The 21,515-nt window shown below is 50.4% G+C and overlaps 1 protein-coding gene across 10 annotated transcripts in view; it reads right to left on the reverse strand.

Moving 5' to 3' along the window:
- Positions 1 to 7,924, reverse strand: part of Chd4 (chromodomain helicase DNA binding protein 4) — a 36,788-nt gene extending 28,864 nt beyond the window's left edge. For 3 of the 10 annotated variants that reach the window (XM_075982743.1, XM_075982742.1, XM_075982740.1), the window contains exons 1-10: positions 7,600 to 7,745; positions 6,604 to 6,782; positions 2,682 to 2,803; positions 2,273 to 2,488; positions 1,942 to 2,060; positions 1,560 to 1,801; positions 1,223 to 1,350; positions 885 to 1,020; positions 569 to 747; positions 134 to 373 (exon numbers count right to left, since the gene is read on the reverse strand). In XM_075982743.1, the coding sequence (XP_075838858.1) occupies positions 134 to 373; positions 569 to 747; positions 885 to 1,020; positions 1,223 to 1,350; positions 1,560 to 1,801; positions 1,942 to 2,060; positions 2,273 to 2,488; positions 2,682 to 2,803; positions 6,604 to 6,703 (1,482 nt within the window). In that variant the 5' untranslated portion in view covers positions 6,704 to 6,782; positions 7,600 to 7,745. Of the gene's footprint in view, positions 1 to 133; positions 374 to 568; positions 748 to 884; positions 1,021 to 1,222; positions 1,351 to 1,559; positions 1,802 to 1,941; positions 2,061 to 2,272; positions 2,489 to 2,681; positions 2,804 to 6,603; positions 6,783 to 6,878; positions 7,111 to 7,599 lie in introns of those variants that run through there. The other 7 variants (XM_075982744.1, XM_075982746.1, XM_075982750.1 and 4 more) reach the window with 7 other exon arrangements.
- Between the last annotated feature and the right edge of the window lie 13,591 nt (positions 7,925 to 21,515).

The raw sequence follows: 21,515 nt of genomic DNA on the forward strand, positions 1-21,515 counted from the left end.
AAAAAAAAAGAAAATGTGTAGCAGGTCTCCAATAACCTCTCCCCAACCTCAGTCTCACCATGCTTACAGAGAGCAAACCCTTGTGAGATATATGATACTGCTCCCACATCCCACCTTCACTGAAGTCACTTACAGTACAACGGGGACAGAGCCATTCGCCATTTGGGATCTCTGGCAGTGGGGGGTTCAGGCAGTGGATATGGTAGGAAGAAGGGCAGGTGTCACAGCATAGCAGCTCCCCGCCATCTTTGCAGACTCGACAGAACTCCATATGGTGGTCATCTTCCTCTTCTGGGTCTCCTCCAACTTCCTCAAGAATCTCCTCACCCTCAGAATTGTCCTCTTTAGCTTCCCACTGGATGCCCTCCTTCTCCTACAATAAAAAACCAGAGATCAGATTATTACCACCCCCACCCCCTCCCCAAGCCAGAACCTACTCCATTGTTCCTTTAGATGTTTCCCAAAGCCAAGGACACTGCCATTTCTATTTCTACTTAGGCTTAAAGAAGCTTATCACCCCACCCTTTTCCTTAGGGGTACCCAGGGGCCACAGCAGCCAGGTACTCACACAATGTGGGCAGCTCCACTTGCCCTCGGGGGCCTTCTCCATGTCTGGGTCCAGGCACACCATATGGTAGGCTCGGGGGCAGGTATCACACAGGATGATCTCACCGCCTTGCTGGCACACCTCGCAATAGTCCTGGTGGTCTGTCTCATAACCATCCACAGCAGTCACCTCCTCCTCGCCTGGGCAAGGAAGAGGGAAAGCCCAATTATTAGAACAAAACCACCTCCCCCCAACCCTGATCTCCTAAGGGAGATTCTTCCATGGCCATTCATTCCCACCTTGTCCCATCACACATAAGTACAGAAAAGAAACACACCTTTCTTTTTCTTTTTAGTGGTCCGGAGTTTCTTGCGGCTCCGACTACTGCGGCTGGTAGAACCATCCGAAACAGAGTAGCTATTGATGCTGGCATCATCGAAGTCAGATTCCACATCTAAATCATCATCCTCACTCTGAAAAAAATGAGAAAAGAATAAAGTTAAAAGTCCAAGCCCAGGAAAGAATGGAAAGAACCCCAGCAAGAACTGTACAGAAGGAGCCTAGTCACACCTGTCTAAGGCAGTAAACCCCCCATTCTTACGTACCAGACAGAAAGTAACATCCTTTCCACCACACAACTCCCTCCTTCCCCAGTGGGATGGATCAGGTGCTCACCGAGGATCTCTTACGCTTGGAGCCGAAACCTCCCAACTTGATTTTCAGAGGAGCTACCTTCTTGGGTTTAGGCTTCTTGGCATCAGGCACTCGAGGGCTGCCTTTGGGCTTCCTCCGAGCGTTAGGACCTACAGTCAAGATACAGCCAAAAATGTGCATCGTAAGGCAAGTGATGGGAGAACAAAGTCTTCACCTAAGCTTGCTCTACTCTACCTTATCTTCTAAATCTGAGGCTTACTCCTGCCTCTTGCCGCCTACCTTAGGGGCAATACAGCATTCCTATGCTGTCTTTTGTTTCCCAAGCCCACCCTGAACTCTTCATTAAATTCCTTTTCACCTTTGCCCTCCTTGGTCTTGGCCTTGCGAATAGGCACCTCCACAGGCGGAGGGGGAGGTGCAACTTCAGTAGCAGTCACCATGCTTTCCACCACAGCCACAGCTGCTGCAGCTGCAGCAGCCACTGAAGCTCCAGAGCTGCCTTTGAAGGGGTTGTTGGTACTGAACTCCCTCCACTTTGCACCCAAGACCATCATCATCTTGGAGACAGCAATCTTGGGATTTTTAGCAGCAATTAGGGGTCTGGTAAAGAAATGAACAAGAATAAGATGGACAAGAGTAAGAAAGATGGCCATGTATAAAAATAAAAGAGAAAAGGAGACAAAAAGAAATTCTAAAAGGAATCTTCTCCCTTTCCATTCCCTAAGATCCTCCTGACTTACCGGACAAACTGGCTGAAGGCCTTATAGTTGGTGAGGGTACGGTAATCTTCCTCTGAGAAAACATGGTCAATGTCTTCCATGCCCCAGTCTTCCAAAAGCTGGGCAGATGATTTCGGCTCCTGCAGAGAGAACACAGTCAAGGACCTGCCTCCTACTACTGTCCACACTTGCTAAGAGAATGTGAGTTGAAACTATGGCTTGCAAGAGCAGGGTAAAAGAGGGCTAGGATGAAATAATCACAACTATATGGAGAGATTGTGTTCTGAGGGCAGGATCTGGGAACAAGGGACAGGCACTAGCAGGAAAGAGGACAGGACAGCAGTCTTGGCACCTTTGAGTCATCGTCATCATCCTCTTCTTCTTCCTCCTCCTTCCGCTTGGACTTGCTCTTCTTTTCTTTCTTAGGTCCGAGCTTCTTCTTCTTCTTCTTGCCAGGAGTGTAGTCGCTGCCCTCACTGTCTGATCGCAGAGCCACCTCCTCCTCCTCCTCCACAAACTCTGGCCCTTCCCCAGAGCTGTCCCCCAGCTGCCGGCATAAGAGTAAACGCTGGAGCAAGGAAGGGGGAGAGGGAGACAGACACACATGCTACACACATGCTGACCTCAGGATAGTCCTGCAGCTCATTCCAGAACCTGACCCACAGCTCCAGAAGGAGAAACACCCTCAGGCCCACAATGGCTCTCGGAGTACCTCCTTCTTCCTTCCTCTCACTCCCCAGAACACTCAGTCACCCACTTACCTCCTTCTTTTGGCGCTTGCTCTTAGGGATTTTAGGGTCTCGAGGTTTCTTAGGCTTTTTCTTCTTCTTAAGCTTTGGAGTCTCCGCTTCTGACAAATCTTCTTCTGGGTCTTCTTCATTTTCTACATGCATTTGGCAAAGTGGGGCAGACGGGGAAAAGAGCAATGGCAGAAGGTTAAGGATCTAATTCAGAGGGTTAGACTGTCTCTGCCCATTTCTCATCCCAGACTCTCCTAAAGAGAACAGAAAGGAGCTGACAGCCAGCACAGAGACAGACAGGGAGAGCTGGCTAGCCCTGAAACAAACCTGCCAGGCTAGAGCAGGCCCACCTCGGCAGCTGTCCAGGCCCCTACCTCCTCTCCTCACCACAGAACTGCCTATAGAATTGGATCCAGGTCTCCCACAAAGTGGCCAAACGGCCCATACAACAGAGGCAAGGGAAGACTAACCAGAGGCACTGAACACAAACTCAGTTCTCACCACATCACCCCAGATCAAATACCAGGTTCAGGGTCTGAGAAATTACACCCTTACCAAACCCCTTTGAGATTATCACTGCTCAGAACCACCAGAATCTCCCCAGTCCAGATTCAGTTTCCAGTTCAACTTCATACCCATTCCCAGTTTCCTTTCTCCATCTCTAGTTCTACTGTTTCTTTCCAGCTTTCTCCTGGGTCAGGCGACTCTTCTCCCTAGGGGCCCCGGAATCAGCCCAGCTGTCACCATCTCCCCTTCCCAACCCCCCTCCCATCTGGCTCCACCTCCTTCCCTGGCTAGAAGCACACACAAAGCCTGGGTAACACAGGGGCTCCTGGGCAAGAATAGGTAGAAAGGGGCACAGAGGGAAATGGCTAGGAGGTAGCATTCTTTGTACCAGACATGTACACCAGCTACCAGTTCCCTCCTCCCTCTTTTCGCTCTCTTCCCAAGCCACCCCCGCCCAAGAAGGGGGGAGTAGGAAAGAGAGGAGAGAGAAGGGAGTGCCTCACCCACTGAAGAGAAGGAAAATGGCTCCTGACCGCAGAAGCCAGCCCAGGGCACCTAGTGCCAACATAGGACAGACAGGAAGTGGCGGGGAGGGGGTGGAGCCGACAGAAGTACACAGAGCAAAGAGTACCCTCAAAGAAAACTTCTCAAATTATTACCTGGCCCTAGGTCCAAAGCCAATGATCTCTACTACCTACTCAAGCACGGCACCGTTTGTAAGTGTTCACCCTAAAGCTCCAGGCAAGCAAACCAAGACAGCATGAAGAAGGATACTATTTGAAGGACTGTACTCAATCTTTTTGGGGGTTTTTTTTTGGTTTTTTGTTTTGTTTTGTTTTGTTTTTTGCGAGACAGGGTTTCTCTGTGGTTTTTTTAAGACATTACAACTAAGAAATAAGAAGGACTCAGTGGAGGCTATCAAGCTATATAACCTTTTTCCCTTGAAGGTACCTAAAAGCTTTAGCCTGAGGAATGAAGCCTACAACCAGTCTCAAAGTTCAGATCCCCAACAAAAATCCTATCCAATATATGGAAATCATGTTCAGACCCCAAAAAAGTAGTAGGACCAAGAGAATAGCGGCAAAAAAAAAAAAAGTTCCCTTTAATCCCACACATACTCTTAGCTCATGAGCCCCAGAAGTAGCCCTAAAATGATCCTGGCTCTTCCCTTCTGGAGTAAGGCAGCACAAGCCTCTGGTGTGCACTCATCCCAGGGTCCAGACCGCTTAGAAGGTCCCTCTCACTCTCAATCATTGTCTTGGAGGCTCCTCCCCTAAGACCCTCACACTACCCTCATCAGCCACATTTCCCTTCTTCATCTTTGCCTATAGAGAAGGGAGACAAGGACAAATTCATGGAAGCTGAGCAGATACCTTTCCATCCATACACAACCCTCAAACTCCTCAGGCAAATCACACGCCGAAATGATAAGCAACACGCTGTGTGAGATTGAGGGAGATTTGGGAAAGGGGCAGATTGGGTGTGTCAAGTGGAAAAACTGGGTCATGCTACACATTGGGGCAGAGTTCACACTGAGAGCCTGCAGCGCTCACACTAGACTCGGGATAGCAGAGGACTAATTTGGGGACCAACACCAGTGGGACAGCTCTCTCATCTCGCCCTCACAAAGAACAGGCCTCCTCCTCCCCGCCACCATCCCAGAAAGACGCAGAAATGTGCAGCCTTATGCCTCAGCGATGTGATGAAAATCTAAGTCTCTTATCCCAGTGGCCAAAGATATGAAGACTATCAGCTCTTGCTGAGAGTGGTGGCGCAGGCCTTTAATCCCAGCACTCGGCAGGCAGAGGCAGGCGGTGTCTGTGAGTTCGAGGACAGAGCTAGTTCCAGGACAGGCTCCAAAGCTACAGAGAAACCCTGTCTCGAAAGATTAAAAAACAAACAAACAAAAAAACAGCTCTCTTAAATGGTCTCATACTGAAGTGAAGAATTCCAAGTTAGAAAATGTCAAATTTGCTGGGCAGTGGTGGCAAACACCTTTAATCTCAGTACTCGTGAGGCAGAGACAGGTTGATCTCTTTGAGTTTGAGGCCAGCCCAACCTACAAAGTTAATTCCAGGACAGCCAGAGCTACACATAGTGAGACCCTGTCTTGAAAGAAAAAAAAAAAAAAAGGAAAAGGCAAATTTGAAAAGCTTTTCTTCTGGAAACCTCAAATTCCAGTTGGATCTAAGGAAAAGGCACAAGTAGAAACCATGTCATAAAAAAACAAAAACAGGCCAGACTGTGGTGGTGAATGTCTTTAATCCCAGCACTTGGGAGGCAGGGGCAGGTGGATCTCTGAGAGTTCGAGACCAGCCTGGTCTACAGAGCAGATGTCAGGACTACTACACTGAGAAAATCAGAAACAACAACAACAAAAAACCAGGACCACCAGACTCGAGAATGATGCAGCTGTGTGTATAAAGAAATGGTACTAGTGGAGAGAGGCTTGCTTTTTTTTTTTAATTTAAATTTTAATTTTTGAAGTGAACAGAGAGTCAAATAAAACAATAGGTATCTTAACTAAGGGGCTCTGAATAAGTAGACAAGTGGAAGACATCCACTTAAAAGCATGACATCAACCATCACTTGAGGACAGGCACTCAGGCAGGCTAGTTATAACTATACGGGTTTGGCCAGTCCAGGGAGCCACCCCAAAACACTGATAGTGCAAACCCTAACACACCCACACAAACACCTCACACCACAAAGCCAGACCCCAAACTACCTCAGAGTGGCCGAAGCCTCTGGGGAAGAGGCCAGGCTTATGTCCACACCAGGGAAAAGGAGTCCCTTCTCTCTGCCTCTCCTCACTAGTCTACTGCATTCTCCCTTTAACCCTCCCCATCCTTTCCCCACTTAAAAAATTCCAATAATCTGCCTAGCTCAAAGTTCTCTAGATCCGATAAGGAGCGAGATTCAAACTTCACACTCTTGAAACAGCGCAAAAAACCGGTAACTGATTACAAGCTAAAAATAATCGGACAGAGAACAACCAACACTCCCCACTTTCTTTTCTCGAGAACAACCGCGGGATCACAGGCGCCTGGCAGGGCTCTTACAACAGAAATCTTAACGCACCCCATGTCACCAGCAGAGTCTCCAAGAGTCCCGGCCACCTGCATTCCTAAGAACCTGCACCAGGTACTGCCTGCTAACCCAGAGAGCTCCCTCAACTGGGAACTGCGGAGTATTCCAGACGGCCTTGAGTACAGCCAGCTTATATCTGGGTCCGTGGTGCCCAAGAGGCACATGGCTTCCACCCCCCCAACCCCCCCCCCACACACACACACGAGCTCCGCAGAAGAGAACCACTCCCTTCGGATGCCCTCCACCCTGGGCTCTGCACACAGGAGACAAGCAACGCACTCAGACTAAAGTCTCTAGAAAGATCAAACACCTCCTTCCTGCCCTGGGCCCTCTGGGAAGATGTTACCTGGATGGGGTGGGGGCAGGCTGTTGTTCAGAAGTGCATCCATATCCTCCTCCTCACTGCCCGCTGAGCAGGGGGACGGGGAGCCCAGGCCCGACGCCATCCCCTTCCGCTCCCCGGCCAGGGAATTGGCCCAGCTGCTCCTGCCTGCGGCCTGGGGCCCTCTACACTGGCCCGAGTCACTGTGCGGGGGAGGGGGGAGAACAGTGAGTGACGCGCAGTCCCCCTCCCCCACCCGCTCTTTCCGCCCCCCTGGCCCTGCCACCCTAGCCGAGCACCCGAATCACTCAGGCTGAACTTAGTTCCACACTCTTCGGGGACAGCCTGTGAGCAAGCTCCCCAGCAGAAGCCCCCAAGAAGAGGGAGCGATGCCCCCGAGGTCAGGCTGGTGCATGGCGGGGAGGGGGACAAGCTGGGCAAGACTAAGCCAGGAGTGACTGGGGAGGGGGTCCGAGAGGCGAGGCGCAGCGGGGGTCAGGGGAGGCGGCCGGCGCTCGGGGACACAAGGTCACTTGGGAGTGGGGGGGCGCCTCTCTGAGCCCGGGGAGGGGCCAGTCCCCAGACAGGGCAGCTCTCCAAAGGCTGTCCTCTGGGACAACTCAGGTTCTCTTCCGGAACAGCGGGGACCAGGGGGCGTGGAGGCTCGGGCGCTCCGGGGTCCCCAGGAGTCGGGACGCCGGCGGAAAGCGAGCTCCCACCGAGAAGGGGGCCGGGCCACGTGTCCCGGGGGGCTAGTGAGAAAAGGGCGAGGGGCGGGCGCCCGGCATTGTGAGAGGCCGAGCCCGGGAGAGGGGCGCGGGGAGCACGACTCCCTCAGGGTAGGGCGACGCCTGAGGGCAACCCGGACGCCTCAGGAGAGAAGGAACAGGGTCGGCTCCCTGGCCGGGGGACGGCCAGCGGGCCCCGGGACGCCTGAGGAAGGGACAGGTGAAGGAACGACCCCCTGGATGAGGTCGGGCTGTGAGAGACGTCTCTCCCAGAGCCTCGCGCTCTCCTCACCCTAGAGACGCCTCAGGTCGCGCTGGGTCTCGCCGGTGTCACTCCCGCTCCGGCTCCTCCTCACAGCGGCCGAAGGGGGGAAAATGGCTCCGGCTCCGGCGTCGCCTCTTAAAGGGCCCGAAACACCGGCCGGGAAATCCCACCGCACAGGCCCCGCCCCCCCGGACAGCCCATAATAACCTCAACCAACTCCAACCCCCCCTCCACTACCGCCACCCTCCTCCCTAGGTCTCCCGGGCAACCCCCGCCCCCTCGTCGCTCAGGCAACCATTGGCCACGCCCCCGTCGAGCGCGCGCGCGCGTCACCCGGGCAACCGCCCACCTCCTGGCCATCCCATAATACACACGGACACCCCACATACACACACCCCGCCCCCAACACTCCATGCATATATATGCCCGGGGGCTACTGACATATATTGCAGACCTTTTACAAACTAAACCTGCTCCCCACCTCAGATATCCCATAATAACCACTCTTTGCCAACTTCTTCACTCTTGGCCCTACTGCTAACATCCCATAATAACTCGTTACCCCTCCCTCCCCTTGGCCATCCCATAATAAGCACCCCTCCCAGAACTTCAGCCTCATATCCCATAATACTCAACCCCATCCCCCACTAACATCCCATAATAACCACCCTTCATCCACCCCCAGTTTGATATCCCATGATTGTCAGAAACTCACCCACCCCACACTACAACAACGGACACTCGGCCTCCTCCCACACACATCCCGTAATAATGTCTCCCACTTTCTATACTGATACCCTATAATAGCCAATCCCCTAGAGCTGCCCTCAGTCTGCACACCAGGGTCTAGATTCTAGATGCTCATACCCCAGCCTTTCTGGTCTCTTCCTAGCTCCATGGCCCATAAATCATACTCCTCCCTATCAAAGAGATACTAATGACCAGCAGCTCTACTGTCAGTCACCCCACAAATGGACATCTAAATCTCCTCCCCCCAACAGTGGGGAACTGTCCCATCATTTACTCCATCTACTCGGACATCCCATAATTGCAAGAAGCCCATGATACCATAATACTCCCAACACAACCCAGTGCCACATCCCATAATACTTCTGCTGTACTCCACCGTCTCACGCAGGTCTTCTGGCCAGACATCCCATAATATTCACAACCTCCCCCATCTCTAGAAGTTGTCAGTCTCTTCCAACACCCAAGAGCAGAGAGGGTGTGGCAAACTTCTAACTGCCCTGTCCCCGCCCCTATTAGTACACACCTTATTCCCTTTCTGGGCAAAAGGAGTATTCTGGCCAGAAGGCTCCCAACCATCAGGACCTGGGGTTCCCTAGCTCACCATTTCCAGACTCTCAGGAACACAGAGCCAATCTAGAGCCCCATCCAAGCCAATCAAAATCCAGGTATATTCTAGATGCTTACCTCCAGCTCTGAAATTTTGTGTAAAATCAAATAAAGAATATGCTGACTAGATGAAAAACTTGCATGAACTTTAACTGACCCAGAATATCTCATACTAATTATAAACCCCCATCCAAAAACTATTTCTCAACATTCCAGCAGTTTCCACGGCCTCTCTCAAGCCCAGGCAGCCTCTATGGATAGATATGCCATCATACCCACGTGAACTGAGGATGCTCCATAGTACCTTGCTCTCTCTCGACTCCCATCCCTCATGGTCATCCATTCAAACATACCTTGGACAGAGTACCTAGCAAGGCACAGAGCTGGCATGACTGAGAAAGACAAAGACACAGGTGCCTTCCTGCAAGAAACAAACGGCTGGGGATGGTGTCACATGCCTGTAATCCCAGCACGCAGAAGGCAAGATGATCAAGAGTTTAAGGCCACACTCTCCTACATATGAGCTCAAGGCCAGCCTGGGCTTCAGTAAAAACAAGTATCAAAAAATATTATCAACACCCATGCTCTAACCAACTGCGCTAACAAGGCACCAATAAATAAATAATTTTAAAAGAAGCATTAGGGGCTGGAGAGATGGCTCAGGGGTTAAGAGCACTGGCTGCTCTTTCAGAGAGCTCGGGTTCAATTCCCAGCACCCACACAGCAGCTCACAACTGTCTGTATTCCAGTTCCAGGGTACCTGACACCCTCACACCAATTAAATAAAAAAGAAGCATTAAACTACCAAAGAGACCATGATACAATATAAAAATATTTGGCCAAAGAATCACTGCTGATCAGCATTTCCCAATGTCCTGTCATAGAGAATTGAACAAATCCTAACTGCCCCCAGGAGAGAGATCACATCCCCATATAGGTCTAGGGAGATGGCCCCAGGGCACTGGTTCCCAACCTTCTACTTTAATACAGTTCCTCATGCTGTGGTGACCCCCAACCATAAAATTAATTTCGTTGCTACTTCATAACTGTAATTTTACTACAGTTATGAGTCATACTGTAAATACCTGTGTTTTCCAATGATCTTAGGCGACCCCTGTGAAAGGGTCATTCAGACTCCCCAAAGGGGTCACTACCCACAGGTTGAGAACCACTAATCTAGAGGATTTACAAGAGGTTTGTCAAAACAATCTGCTGAGCCTGATGATGCATGCCTTCGAACCGTGCACTCTTGAGGCAGAGGCAAGAAGATCCTGAGTTTGCAGCCATTCTGAGCTAAATTGGCGACTGTCTCAAAACAGCAGCAAAGGTATCAGCTAGAACTGGAGCTGTCGCTTGCTGGGAAAGGCTTGCCTAGGACATGCAAGGAGGAAAGAGGAGAGGCCAGGCTGGTCCCACTTGCTAAAGGATTTTGATTGGTAAGTGGCATTCATCCATGCTCCCAATGCTGAAATGCCATAATGTTATCATATTTCCTGAAGCACATCACTGTGTGGCACACATGCTACCCTCATTCATCTACTTGTTTGCTTGGAGTTATTTTGGTTTTGTTTTTAGTTATTAGGGTGTGTGTGTGTGTGTGTGTGTGTGTGTGTCTGTATGAGGCAGAGGTTGAAGGGGGATTATCAGATCCCCTAGAGCTGGAGTCACAGACAGTTATAAGTTGCCTGAGGTGGGTGCTGGAAATTGAACCTGGGTCCTCTGCAAGAATATCATGTGCTCTTAACCACTGAGCCATCTTTCAAACCCATTAAACCATTTTGTTTGTTTTCCAAGACAGGGTTTCTCTGTGTAGTCTAGGCTGTCCTGGAACTCACTCTGTAGACCAGGTTGGTTTTGAACTCAGAGATCTGCCTGCCTCTGCTCCTGAGTGCTGGGACGAAAGGTGTTTGACCCATACCCAACTGCCTCTTATTTTTCTTTTGAGATAGGTTCTCTCTTTATAGTCTCGAATCACCCTCCTGCTCTGTTTCCCAAATCCTAGGATTACAGGGATTATAAGTAGGGACCACTACACAAAGCTTTCTTTTTTAAATATGTGTGGGAGTATTTTTATCTGCACATATGCCCCTCTTATCATGTTAGTGCCTTGCACCCATGGAGGCCACAGGAGGGCACCAGATCCTTTGGAACTGGAGTTACGGGAGGTTGTAAACCACCATGTGGATGCTGGGAATGGAACCCAAGACCTCTGGAAGAGCAGCCAGTGCTCTTAACCCCTGAACCATCTCTCCAGCCCCTACCTTGATTTTTGAATACTAAATTCTGTTGATGTTCAGTGTCCTACATTTTTTTTCAGTCACTCCCCAATTGTATATCCTGAAGCCTCATAATACCACCAATTGCTTCCATCCTCATTTTGTTCGGACCCGATTCTCCACTTCACACACAGAATTAAATACATACATACACACACACAGAGAAGAGACAGACAGACAGACATGGCGTGGTAGAGGGTGTTTCTAACACCAGCACTTGGAAAGCAGAAGCGAGTTAGTCTCTGAGTTCCAGGACAACCACTTTTCCCTCTTCCTGGGTTCCAGAAACTATGGCTGTCAGAGAAAAACCAAAATCCCAGCTCCGCTGCCTAGCCGAGCTTTCCCTATAGCCGGAGCGAAGGTGTCTTCCTCAGCTCTGATCTGCCTGTTTCAGGAAGACCAAAGATCTGTGGAAGCTGGACAGGTTGAACAGGAACCGGAACTTCGCACAGGAAGAGGCCTTCCTGATCCGAAGTGAGCTGGCAGGCCCTCGTGCTATCTCTCCTTGTGTGGCTCATCTCACTCCCTAGAAAAGGGGCCCCAACACATAACACTCTCCGTGAAATTCAAAGGACTGGGTTAGTGAGTGCTGGAGAAGCGGGGAAGGCTCTACTCTGACAAAGGCATCTCCTTGCTCCCAGACTACCAGTGCTACCTTCTTTCCATCAGATCCTGTTGGAAATACTTAAAATCCATTTAAGTATTTTCTCACCTCAAGACTGTGTTTACCGTGGTGCACTGGCCCGTTCCCTGCACCCCACAGGCTTCCATAGTCTCTCTCATTCACGCTTCCATTTATTTATTTATTTATTTATTTATTTATTTATTTATTTATTTATTTATTATGCATGCAGTGTTCTGCCTGCATGTATATGCCAGAAGAGGGGACCAGATCTCATTACAGATGGTTGTGAGCCACCACGTGATCACTGGGAATTTAACTCAGAACCTTTGGAAGAGCAGTCAGCGCTCTTAACCTCTGAACCATCTCTCCAGTCCCTGGCTTTGGGGTTTCATTTTTGTTTTTTGAGGCAGGGTTTCTCTGTGTAGCTCTAGCTGCCCTGGAACTGGCTCTGTAGACCAGGCTGGCCTCGAACTCAGAGCTCAAGAAATCCGCTGCCTCGGGAGGCAGAGGCAGGCGGATCTCTGTGAGTTCGAGACCAGCCTGGTCTACAGAGCTAGTTCCAGGACAGGCTCCAAAGCCACAGAGAAACCCTGTCTCAAAAAACCAAAAAAAAGAAAGAAAGAAAGAAAGAAAGAAATCCGCTGCCTCTGCACTCCTGAGTGCTAAAGGTGTGCGCTAACACTGCTCAGCTAGGATATGGCTCTTTTAAGACACTGTAATGTATGTATCCCTCCTTTCAGGAAAGCTGTTCCTTCCTACATAGTGCTGCTGGATACCTATTAGGTCCTCTTCTAATCCTGTTTTCTTCCATCTACCATGTCTCTGGGCCTCAAATTCAGTTGTGTGATAAATATCTCCAACTTCCTCAGATCCTACCTCTCCTATGTACGCCACATCACCACATACGGGGGAATATAAACCAGGGAGGGTTTACAAGTAGGTAGTCACAGACTCTTGCCTATGCCTTAGCTATTGATATCATTCATCAGCCACACCCATGCTGCCCCTGCAGATTCTACCCACTTACCCCTTTGCTTCTCTCACTCCCCACCTCTCCCTGACACCATCACAAGAAGATGCAAATCCCTCTCTATCTTTTAGTTGAATCTTTCTTTTTAGATTTTTATTTTATGTGCATGAGTGTTTGTGCACATGTATGTACGTATGTGCACCATGTGCATGCCCAGTGTGTGAAGAGAACAGAAGAGAGTGTCATAGCCCCTGGAACTGGAGTTATGGGCAGCTGAGCCACCTTGAGGGTGCTGGGAACCGAACCCGGGTCACCAGCAAGAGTGGTTTAACTGCTGAGCCAAATCTCCACCTCCACTTCCTGTCTTTTGAATGCCAGAGAGGTGTAGGGTATGTTTTTGTGCTGCTGCTGTGGTCCTCCTGCTTCTGTGCCTCCCCTCCCTGCTCTGCCCCATCCTCACCTCCTTGATCAATTATAAATAAGCCACTAACATGATTGGCCCACAGAGACTAAGGATGGTATAATCTCCTAATGAATGCACCCAAGGGGGCAGCCTCTCTAGCCAGTTATCTAGAATTGTTTCCACCCTATGGTATACAAGAACCCAGAATAACACCCTGAGGAGGGTATCCTGGAGCGTTTAGCACACAGTCCTCTCCTCACACCTCTGCCCAGAGATCCCAGGGGCTAGTGTTCTGCCCTGGCAGAATGAGAATTTGGGAAGACTAGACAGCTAGACAGGATGCAGCCCGTACGGGGCTTGTGGAGGGACATTTGTCCTTCAGGAGCCCACCCAGCCTCTACATTTTCGGCGTCCACACGTCTGTGTTCAACCCCCTTCATAAGACATAGTCCCCAGGCTATAGGTGGCACAGGTGGAAGGGAGTGCTTGAGCCAAGTAGCAGGGAGCTCTTCCAGCGCTACCCTGCAAACCCTGTACTCCGCAACCCCCAAGATGTGAAGAGGACCCAGGTGTCCTAGGCTTTGGCTCGATGGAGCCTGCCCTTGGGGCCTCTTCCAACAGCTGTCACCAAAGAAACCTCTCTATCCAGTTACTCCTGCCAGGCCTCAGGTCTGGCTCCAGGGCTCACCCCACCCTCCCCAGCTTCTTCCCTCCCTCTTCCTTCCTTTCCTTCCCCCTCCCTGCCCTCCCCTGAGCTTTACCTACCCAGGACAGCCCCACCCAGCTGTGCTAGGTCCATCCCATAATACTTCCCCTCCCTAGCCCCCACCCCTCCCCGAAGAGAGGCGGCCATCCCATAATAGCCACCCACAAGAGACATTCCGCGGTGACCGCCCCCTCCCTGCAGAGCTGCTGGGAGCAGCCATCCCATAATAGCCGGCCGCCTGTTTTACTGGTTACGGCTGTGGAGGGAGGTGGAGAGGAAATGGAGGGGCGGGGGAGGGGAGACCCAAGGGCCCCCACTTCGTGGACCCGAGGGAGGAAAGGGAGGAGAGTGGCATGAGAATTTGGGGGTCAAAGGTGACATGCAGGTGGGAACCACTGGCCACCATAACCTTGCTATGAGGCTTTCTCCCCATTATCCAGGAGTTACATTTTCCCCTCCACAGTCCGGAGGTGGCTGCTAGACAGGGGAGATGCCTAGGATGGGCTGAGGTGCCCAGTATGGAGGGGGGGAGTGGCTGTTGGTGTGTGTGGGTGAAGAGTGTAGAGAGATGAATTTCAGGTGTTCCCATTGGGCTCTTGGAGGGAGGCTGACCTTAGAACCACCGGTGAGAGAGTAAGGGGTGAACTGGCAGGGGGGGGTTGGAGAAGAGCTCCTCAGGCCCTCCCAATTCTGCACCACCATCCCATAATAATCCCCCAGCCCCCTCCCCCTCCCACACACGACATCCCATAATATCTTCTGGAGAAGCAGTCCCCGCAGTAGGTACAAAGAGCTATCCCATAATAAGCTCCCCCACCCCCACTCATCACCCCCCAACTTGGCCCCCCCTCAGTCACATGCAGCCGGTGCCATCCCCCGCTGCTCCCCCCTCTGGCCACCGAAGGCCTTGCCAGCCCATAATACTCTTGCCTCTGGTCGCAGGAGGCCTCCAGCCCATAATACTCCCTTCCACCACCACCCCCCCTTCCCGCCCCGCACCCCTTCCTCCCGCCTCCAGTTGGAGCCGGGCCTCACCAGCCCATAATATTCCCCAGTCTCCTAAGGCTGTTCCAGCCCATAATACTCTCCCTGTCTCCTAAGGCCTCTCCATCCCATAATACTGCCAGACGCCTGACCTGTGGGCCAAACCCCAGCCCGTTCCACACATCGAGGCTGTGTCAGCGCTGCTGGTCTCCCTCCCGGTCCCTCCTCCCTCCCTGGGTCGGAGCTTTCCCTCCAGGGCTGGCGCTGCCCTCAGGGCCACGGGCCCCTCTCCCAGCCCCACCCTGTGCCTGCCTGGCCCTTACTTCCCCTCCAGCCTTCTCCCCGGCCCTTTCTCCACCGTTGACTCTTCCTTCTCTTCTCCCTCCTCTGCCTTTCATGCACTTCTCCACCTCCATATTAGTCCATAGGATTGGACATCAGCCTCATGGGGAGAGAGTGCCCCCAGAGGGCAATGGGCCAGTCGCTGCCCCAAGGCTGCCTGCTTGACCCAGCACCATGGAAACGTGCCCAGCCTGCCTATCGCTCGTTTCCCTGCCTCTAGTTCTGTTGAGTAGCAGGGCTCATCTGGACGATGCACCTGGTCTCCTTGCTGGCTTTCAGAAGAGTCCCGCCAGCAAGCCCAAAACCCTACCGAAGAGCCTGATGCTTGAAGGAGCTCCCGTTTATGAGATTCTAAAGTGCCTCTCAAATTGCATTGGCCCTCAAACACCCAATAAGTAGATACTATGAGCCCCATTTCACAGGGCTGGAAACAGAGGCTCACAGCGGTTAACTGGTCAATGTCACATTGCTAAGAAGTGACAGCTGACATTGCTAGCCAGGTCTGTTTGATTCCAAAGTCCTGGAAGCCTTTGGTTTTCTCAAAACCCAGCAGGAGAAACTTTTCTTTCCAGTTCTTGAAGAGTTCTGGAAAGCACCGTGGGACAACTGTCTTAGCTTCTGGTCTGTCTCCAGGGCCTGCTGAAAAAGAAGAAAAGCCCAAGTGAGGTTTACCTCTCTCTCCTCTCCCAGTCCTCACGGAACTCCGGTTCGCAACCCTTGCAGGCCTTTTCTGGGAGACAGTGCGGGGCCAAAACGGAAGCAGCTCCGCCATCCTTTGGGATGCTCACCTCCGTCCTGAGTCTCCTGAACTGTTTCTCAAGACTGCTACCTGCATCCCAACTCTCCCGGCCATCCATCCGCTAGAGGAGACGGAGCTGGAGGAACTTAAGAACTGAGGAATTATCCCCTCCTGCTGAGTTAGGGGATGTAAGAGTACTTACTGTCACAGAAATGAATGTATCTCAGCCTTGGGGAGAGCATCACAGCCAACTGCAGGAAGTCTAGGCCATTCTGTGTGCCACTGACAAAGACCAGCTACTGTGGCAAGGATGTGTTGGGTCCAGGTCTCAGCCCTCATTCAGCCACACAGTGTGTAGTGCACGGGTCCAAAGCAAGCATAAAGCTTCAGGGGAGCTGGGAAATGGTCCAGGGTGGGGAGAAAGATCTGGGAAGAGCAATGCAGAGATAATCATTGCAGGTGGGACAGCTAGGTGGTTCGTGAGAGGAGGGAGGAAAGAGGAGGTAAGGAGACCGAGGATGGAAGCACGACAGAACTTCCCAGGGAGACGCAAACACACATCTACTCACCCCAGATAAGGAGCCCCGGACAGAACAAAGTGTGGATGCCACCAAAGTCCAACTTGGTGAACCTCTGAGTTTTATTGGGGTTACTTATAGGAATATGGGTGAGAGGTTACTTAGAGGAGCAGATGTGACTCAAAGACAGCTGCATCACCAAAGCCCACCCCAGCCTGGGTGACAGCTCCCAAAGCTGGGGACCTGGAGCCCACTGCACAGCCTGCAGGCGGCTCAGCAGCTTGGAGAGCATCCCTTCAAGTGATGACTTAGTAGGTCTAAACCTCTTCAGCTGATTTCTGTTTCTTTCAGGCAGCTAGCCTGATCTGAGGGTCTTTAGAACTTGGCTCCCCTTAGTCCCTCTCAGCTTTTTATTGCTTACTGTGAGGGGCCTCGTGAACCTGATCAGTTTTAGGGACTTCCTGAAACTCTTTTGTGCTGTTGACTTTCCTGCTTAAGGAGTCCCCCCCCCCCCAAGGTGGACTGTTTCAGTCTCAGAGAAAACTGTTACACAATGAGATATAATAGAGATAAGAGGTATTATGGGCCAGGAAGGTGGCTGGAGGGAAAGCAGCTGGGAATGTCATTGGTTGCGTGATTGAGGGAGGGGGTGGCAGTTTTCCTAAGTCTGGAAGTAGAGTGAGAGTTTGGGAAACTGAGCCACTTCCTGGTTGTGTGACCTTCAGACCTCAGGTTCTCCATTTCCTCTGTGAAATGGGCCAATCATTATACTAACTAAATAAGATGAGGCACCCTAGAAAAGCAGGGCGGGGCAGTGGTGGAGACGAGGCGGCGAGAGGAGCTTTGTGAGTTCAAGGTCATCCTGCTCTACGGCGTGAGTTCCAGGACAACTGTAAAGAAAAACCCTTTCTTGACAAAATAAAAGCACAGTGGAGCGCATACGTGATCTTAACATTTCAGAAACTGAGACAGGAATATTGAGAGCTCAAAGACAGTCTGGGACATGCGAGAGCCTGTCTCAAAAAAGCAAGCCAGGTGTGCAGTGGTGCTTAGCTTTAATCCCAGCACTCCAGAAACAGAGGCAGGCAGATCTCTGTGAGCTAGAGGCCAGCCTGGTCACATAGTGAGTACCAGGATAGCCAGGGCTAAGCAGAGAGATCTGGGATCTTGTCTCAAAAAAGAAGAAATAAGAAAGAAAGAAAGAAAGAAAGAAAGAAAGAAAGAAAGAAAGAAAGAAAGAGAGAAAGAAGAAAGAAGAAAAGAAAAATTAGAGGCATTATATATAAACATTATATTGGGGCTGGAGAGATGGCTCAGAGGTTAAGAGCACTGACTGCTCTTCCAGAGGTCCTGAGTTCAATTCCCAGCAACCACATGGTGGCTCACAGCCATCTAGAATGAGATCTGGTGCCCTCTTCTGGCATGTTGTATACATAATAAATAAATCTAAAAAAATAAATAAATAAACATTATATTGAAATCCTGGTGTACAAAATATTTATTTGCTTGTATATTTATTGAGAGACAGGGTCCTTCCTTCCTTCCTTCCTTCCTTCCTTCCTTCCTTCCTTCCTTCCTTCCTTCCTTCCTTTTTTCTTGTTTGTTTTTCAAGACAGGGTTTTTCTGTGTAGCCTAGCTGTCCTGGTACTCACTCTGTAGACCAGACTGGCCTCAAACTCAGAGATTGCCCGCTTCTGCCTCTTGAATGCTGGGATTAAAGGCCTGCCTCCCAATGCCGGATTTGGATCTTTTCTTTTTTGTCCAGGCTGGCCTTGAATTCTAAATTCTCCTACCACAGGCCCCAGAGTAGTTTGGAGCCTCAGGTGTCTGTCGACACTTCTGTCATGGAAATAACAGTTTATTTTGTGGGGGAGGGAGCAGGGATACTTTGTTTCTACCTTTAACTCATTCTTTTTTCCATACTGGAGGTTGAACTCAAGTCTTTACACTACACATGCTTGGAAAAAAAATATCTTTAACCCCCTGTTTATTTTGAGACAGGGTCTCACTCACTTGCCCGGGCTGGCCTTGAACAAAAGATCCCCCTGCCTCAATCTCCTGAGTAGCTAAGATTACAAGCCTGTACCAACATACCTGACGATTGTTCTTATTTTCTGGGAAATTTTTCTCTTCTTTCTCCTTGGAATGCCCCTTGATGTTAAATGGGGCAGGCCCAGAGAGCATGGGCGTGCTGATTGGACTGGGGTGGGGGGTGGGGACACTAATGGCAGCCACCTGGGCTTTCTTCAATTTCCACAGCCTGTTACTTATCCAGTGTTGTTCATTCCCTCTGCCTATAATACCTTTTTATTTTGTTTTGTTTCTCAAGACAGGGTTTCTATGTGTTACCCTGTCTTGTCCTGGAACTCTCTGTAGACCAGGCTGGCCTCAAACTGGCAGAGATCCCCCAGCATCTGCATCCTGAGTGCTGAGATTAAAGGTGTGTGCCACCACCACCGGCTACAGTACCTCTTTTATCTAGTCTTGCCTCTGTTCTCACGGTGGTGAAATGTGTAGGAACAGTTCTGGATCTGACACCATAGGTTCCAGGCTAGAGACAACCTGCTTCTGTTTACTTCTTCCAGGGACCTGACCACACTTCCCCGTACTGCAGCCCTTCCTACAGCTCGCTCTCTTTTTTAGAGTCTCCCAGCCTGATTTCCCTACAGTTCTCGCCAGGCGGACAGTGGTGGTGCACACCTTTAATCCAATCCCAGCACTCAGAAGGCAGAGGCAAACAGATCTCTGTGAGTTAGGGGCCAGCTTGGGCTACAGAGAGAGTACCAGGACAGGCTCCAAAGCTACAGTGAGAAGCCGGTTTCAAAAAACAAGAAAACAGGGGCTGGAGAGATGGCTCAGCGGTTAAGAGCATTGCCTGCTCTTCCAAAGGTCATGAGTTCAATTCCTGGCAATCACATGGTGGCTCACAGCCATCTGTAATGAGGTCTGCTGCCCTCTTCTGGTCTGCAGACACACACAGACAGAATATTGCATAAATAAATAAATAAATAAATAAATAAATAAATATTTTTTAAAAAAAGAAAAAGTCATTAAAAAAAACAAAAAAAAACCCAAAACAAACAAACAAAAAAGTATGTCTGTGGGCAAACCTCCCTGGGCACCTTTCAGGGCCCCCCATCTCAGTTAACCGCCAGTACCTTCCCTGCTTTCCTTTACCTCCCGTCTTCCATTAGAGTTACTGCTCATCTGTAGATGGCCAAGGACGTCACAAGGTCCGACTGGTCATTCAGTGAGTCTTTATTGAGTGCTTCCTCTGTACCAGGCACTGTTCTAGATGCCAATGAATACATCAATGAACCAACCAACCAAATCCTTGCTCCCCGGCCAGGGAGCTTACAATCTACCTGGGAGATGGAGGAAGAGAGGGAATGCATACAAACACTGGAATAAGTTACACGGTCCATGGGGTGATGCATGCTGTTTTAATTACTCTAGAGTCTGCTCAGTACCTGAATATGAAAGTACTCATATTGTCAATGTATTTGCTCTTGATTTAGCTTTATAGTGCTAAATCACAGCTAGTGACTTGCAGGTGCTGGCCTCAAATGCATGCTTCTCCAGCCTCAGTATCCACAGAGCTGGGGTTATAGGCATGCACACCAGACTAAGACTCAGAGGCATAGGCCCCCACAGCGCAGCTGGAAACTTTGTGGGGTTTTTTGTTTGTTTGTTTGTTTTGTTTTGAGACAGTCTCTTATGTATCCCAGAGTTGAGAACAACCTAGAACTCCTGAGCTTCCTGTCTCCGCTTCTTTCTTTCTTTTTTTTTTTATTCTTTCTTCCTCTCTTTCAGACAGGGTCTTTATGTAGCCCTGACTGTCTGGAACTCTTTTTTTTTTTTTTAAGATTTTATTTATTATGTATACAACATTCTGCCTCAATGTATGCCCGCACGCCAGAGGAGGGCGCCAGATCTCAGTACAGATGGTTGTGAGCCACCATGTGGTTGCTGGGAATTGAACTCAGGACCTCTGGAAGAGCAGCCAGTGCTCTTAACCTCTGAGCCATCTCTCCAGCCCCTGGAACTCTTTTTATGTAGATGAGGCTGGCCTGAAACTCACAGAGAGGTGCCTATCTCTGCTGCCCCAGTGCTGGGATTAAAGGGGCATGCCACCAGGACCCCATTCCTTGAGTACTGGAATTACAAGCATACAACACCAAGCCAGGCTTATGTGGTGCTGAGTTTCAAACCTGGAACTTCGTGCGTGCAAGGCAAGAGGCAAGCACTCTACCAATTGAGCTACATCCACAGACTCCACACCCTTACCCCCAAGACTTTTGACGATTCTGTTTAACTCTGTTTGGGTAGCAGTTTCCGAGATTCAGCCGAGCAGGGCTGATGCTGCTCATATTATCCTCTCAGGAAGAGCACAGACCTTGAATCCAGAGGAGCAAGGGACAGATGTTAACAGCGGGCCTCTGTAGAGCAGCTGGTGGTAAGGGCCTGGTGGGACTCCCATCCACCTGGACTAATACTAGCCTATCATTGAGGAAGCAAGGTTAGTTCCCTGGTTTGGCCACCAGAGGTCATCTTACCCTTGTGAATCACCAACCGAAACCCTTGTAAAGACACAAAAGGCCCAAATCCCGTAACTGAAACAGAAGCACTTGGGAAATCTCTCTGTAGTGGGAGACACAGGGTCACAGTGCGTAAAGGACACATACGTGACCACAGTTCTCAACGTCAGGATCTAAAACTGTCACAGAACCAACTCTGCTACTTGGGTAAAGAGGGAAGAAAACCATTTTGCTGCCTGCTCTGCTTGCTGAGAGCTCTTCCTGTGTTCCTGTCCCCCTTACTTCCCTGTACAGTCTTCTCTCCTGCTGAGCACTATGTCTTTTCCTTCCTCAGAAATGCTCCACCCTGGCCCTGCATTTGTGTGTTTGGCTGTACACCCGACCTCCAACCCTCACTCCCCACCTTCTTAAGAACCACAATTAGCAATTAGCTAATCAATGCCCTCTTCCCAGAGTCAAAAAAACAACATCCTAGAGGAAGTTAGA

The sequence above is a fragment of the Microtus pennsylvanicus genome, chromosome 8, assembly GCF_037038515.1.
Source record: "Microtus pennsylvanicus isolate mMicPen1 chromosome 8, mMicPen1.hap1, whole genome shotgun sequence".
In the NCBI taxonomy this organism is placed as follows: domain Eukaryota; kingdom Metazoa; phylum Chordata; class Mammalia; order Rodentia; family Cricetidae; genus Microtus; species Microtus pennsylvanicus.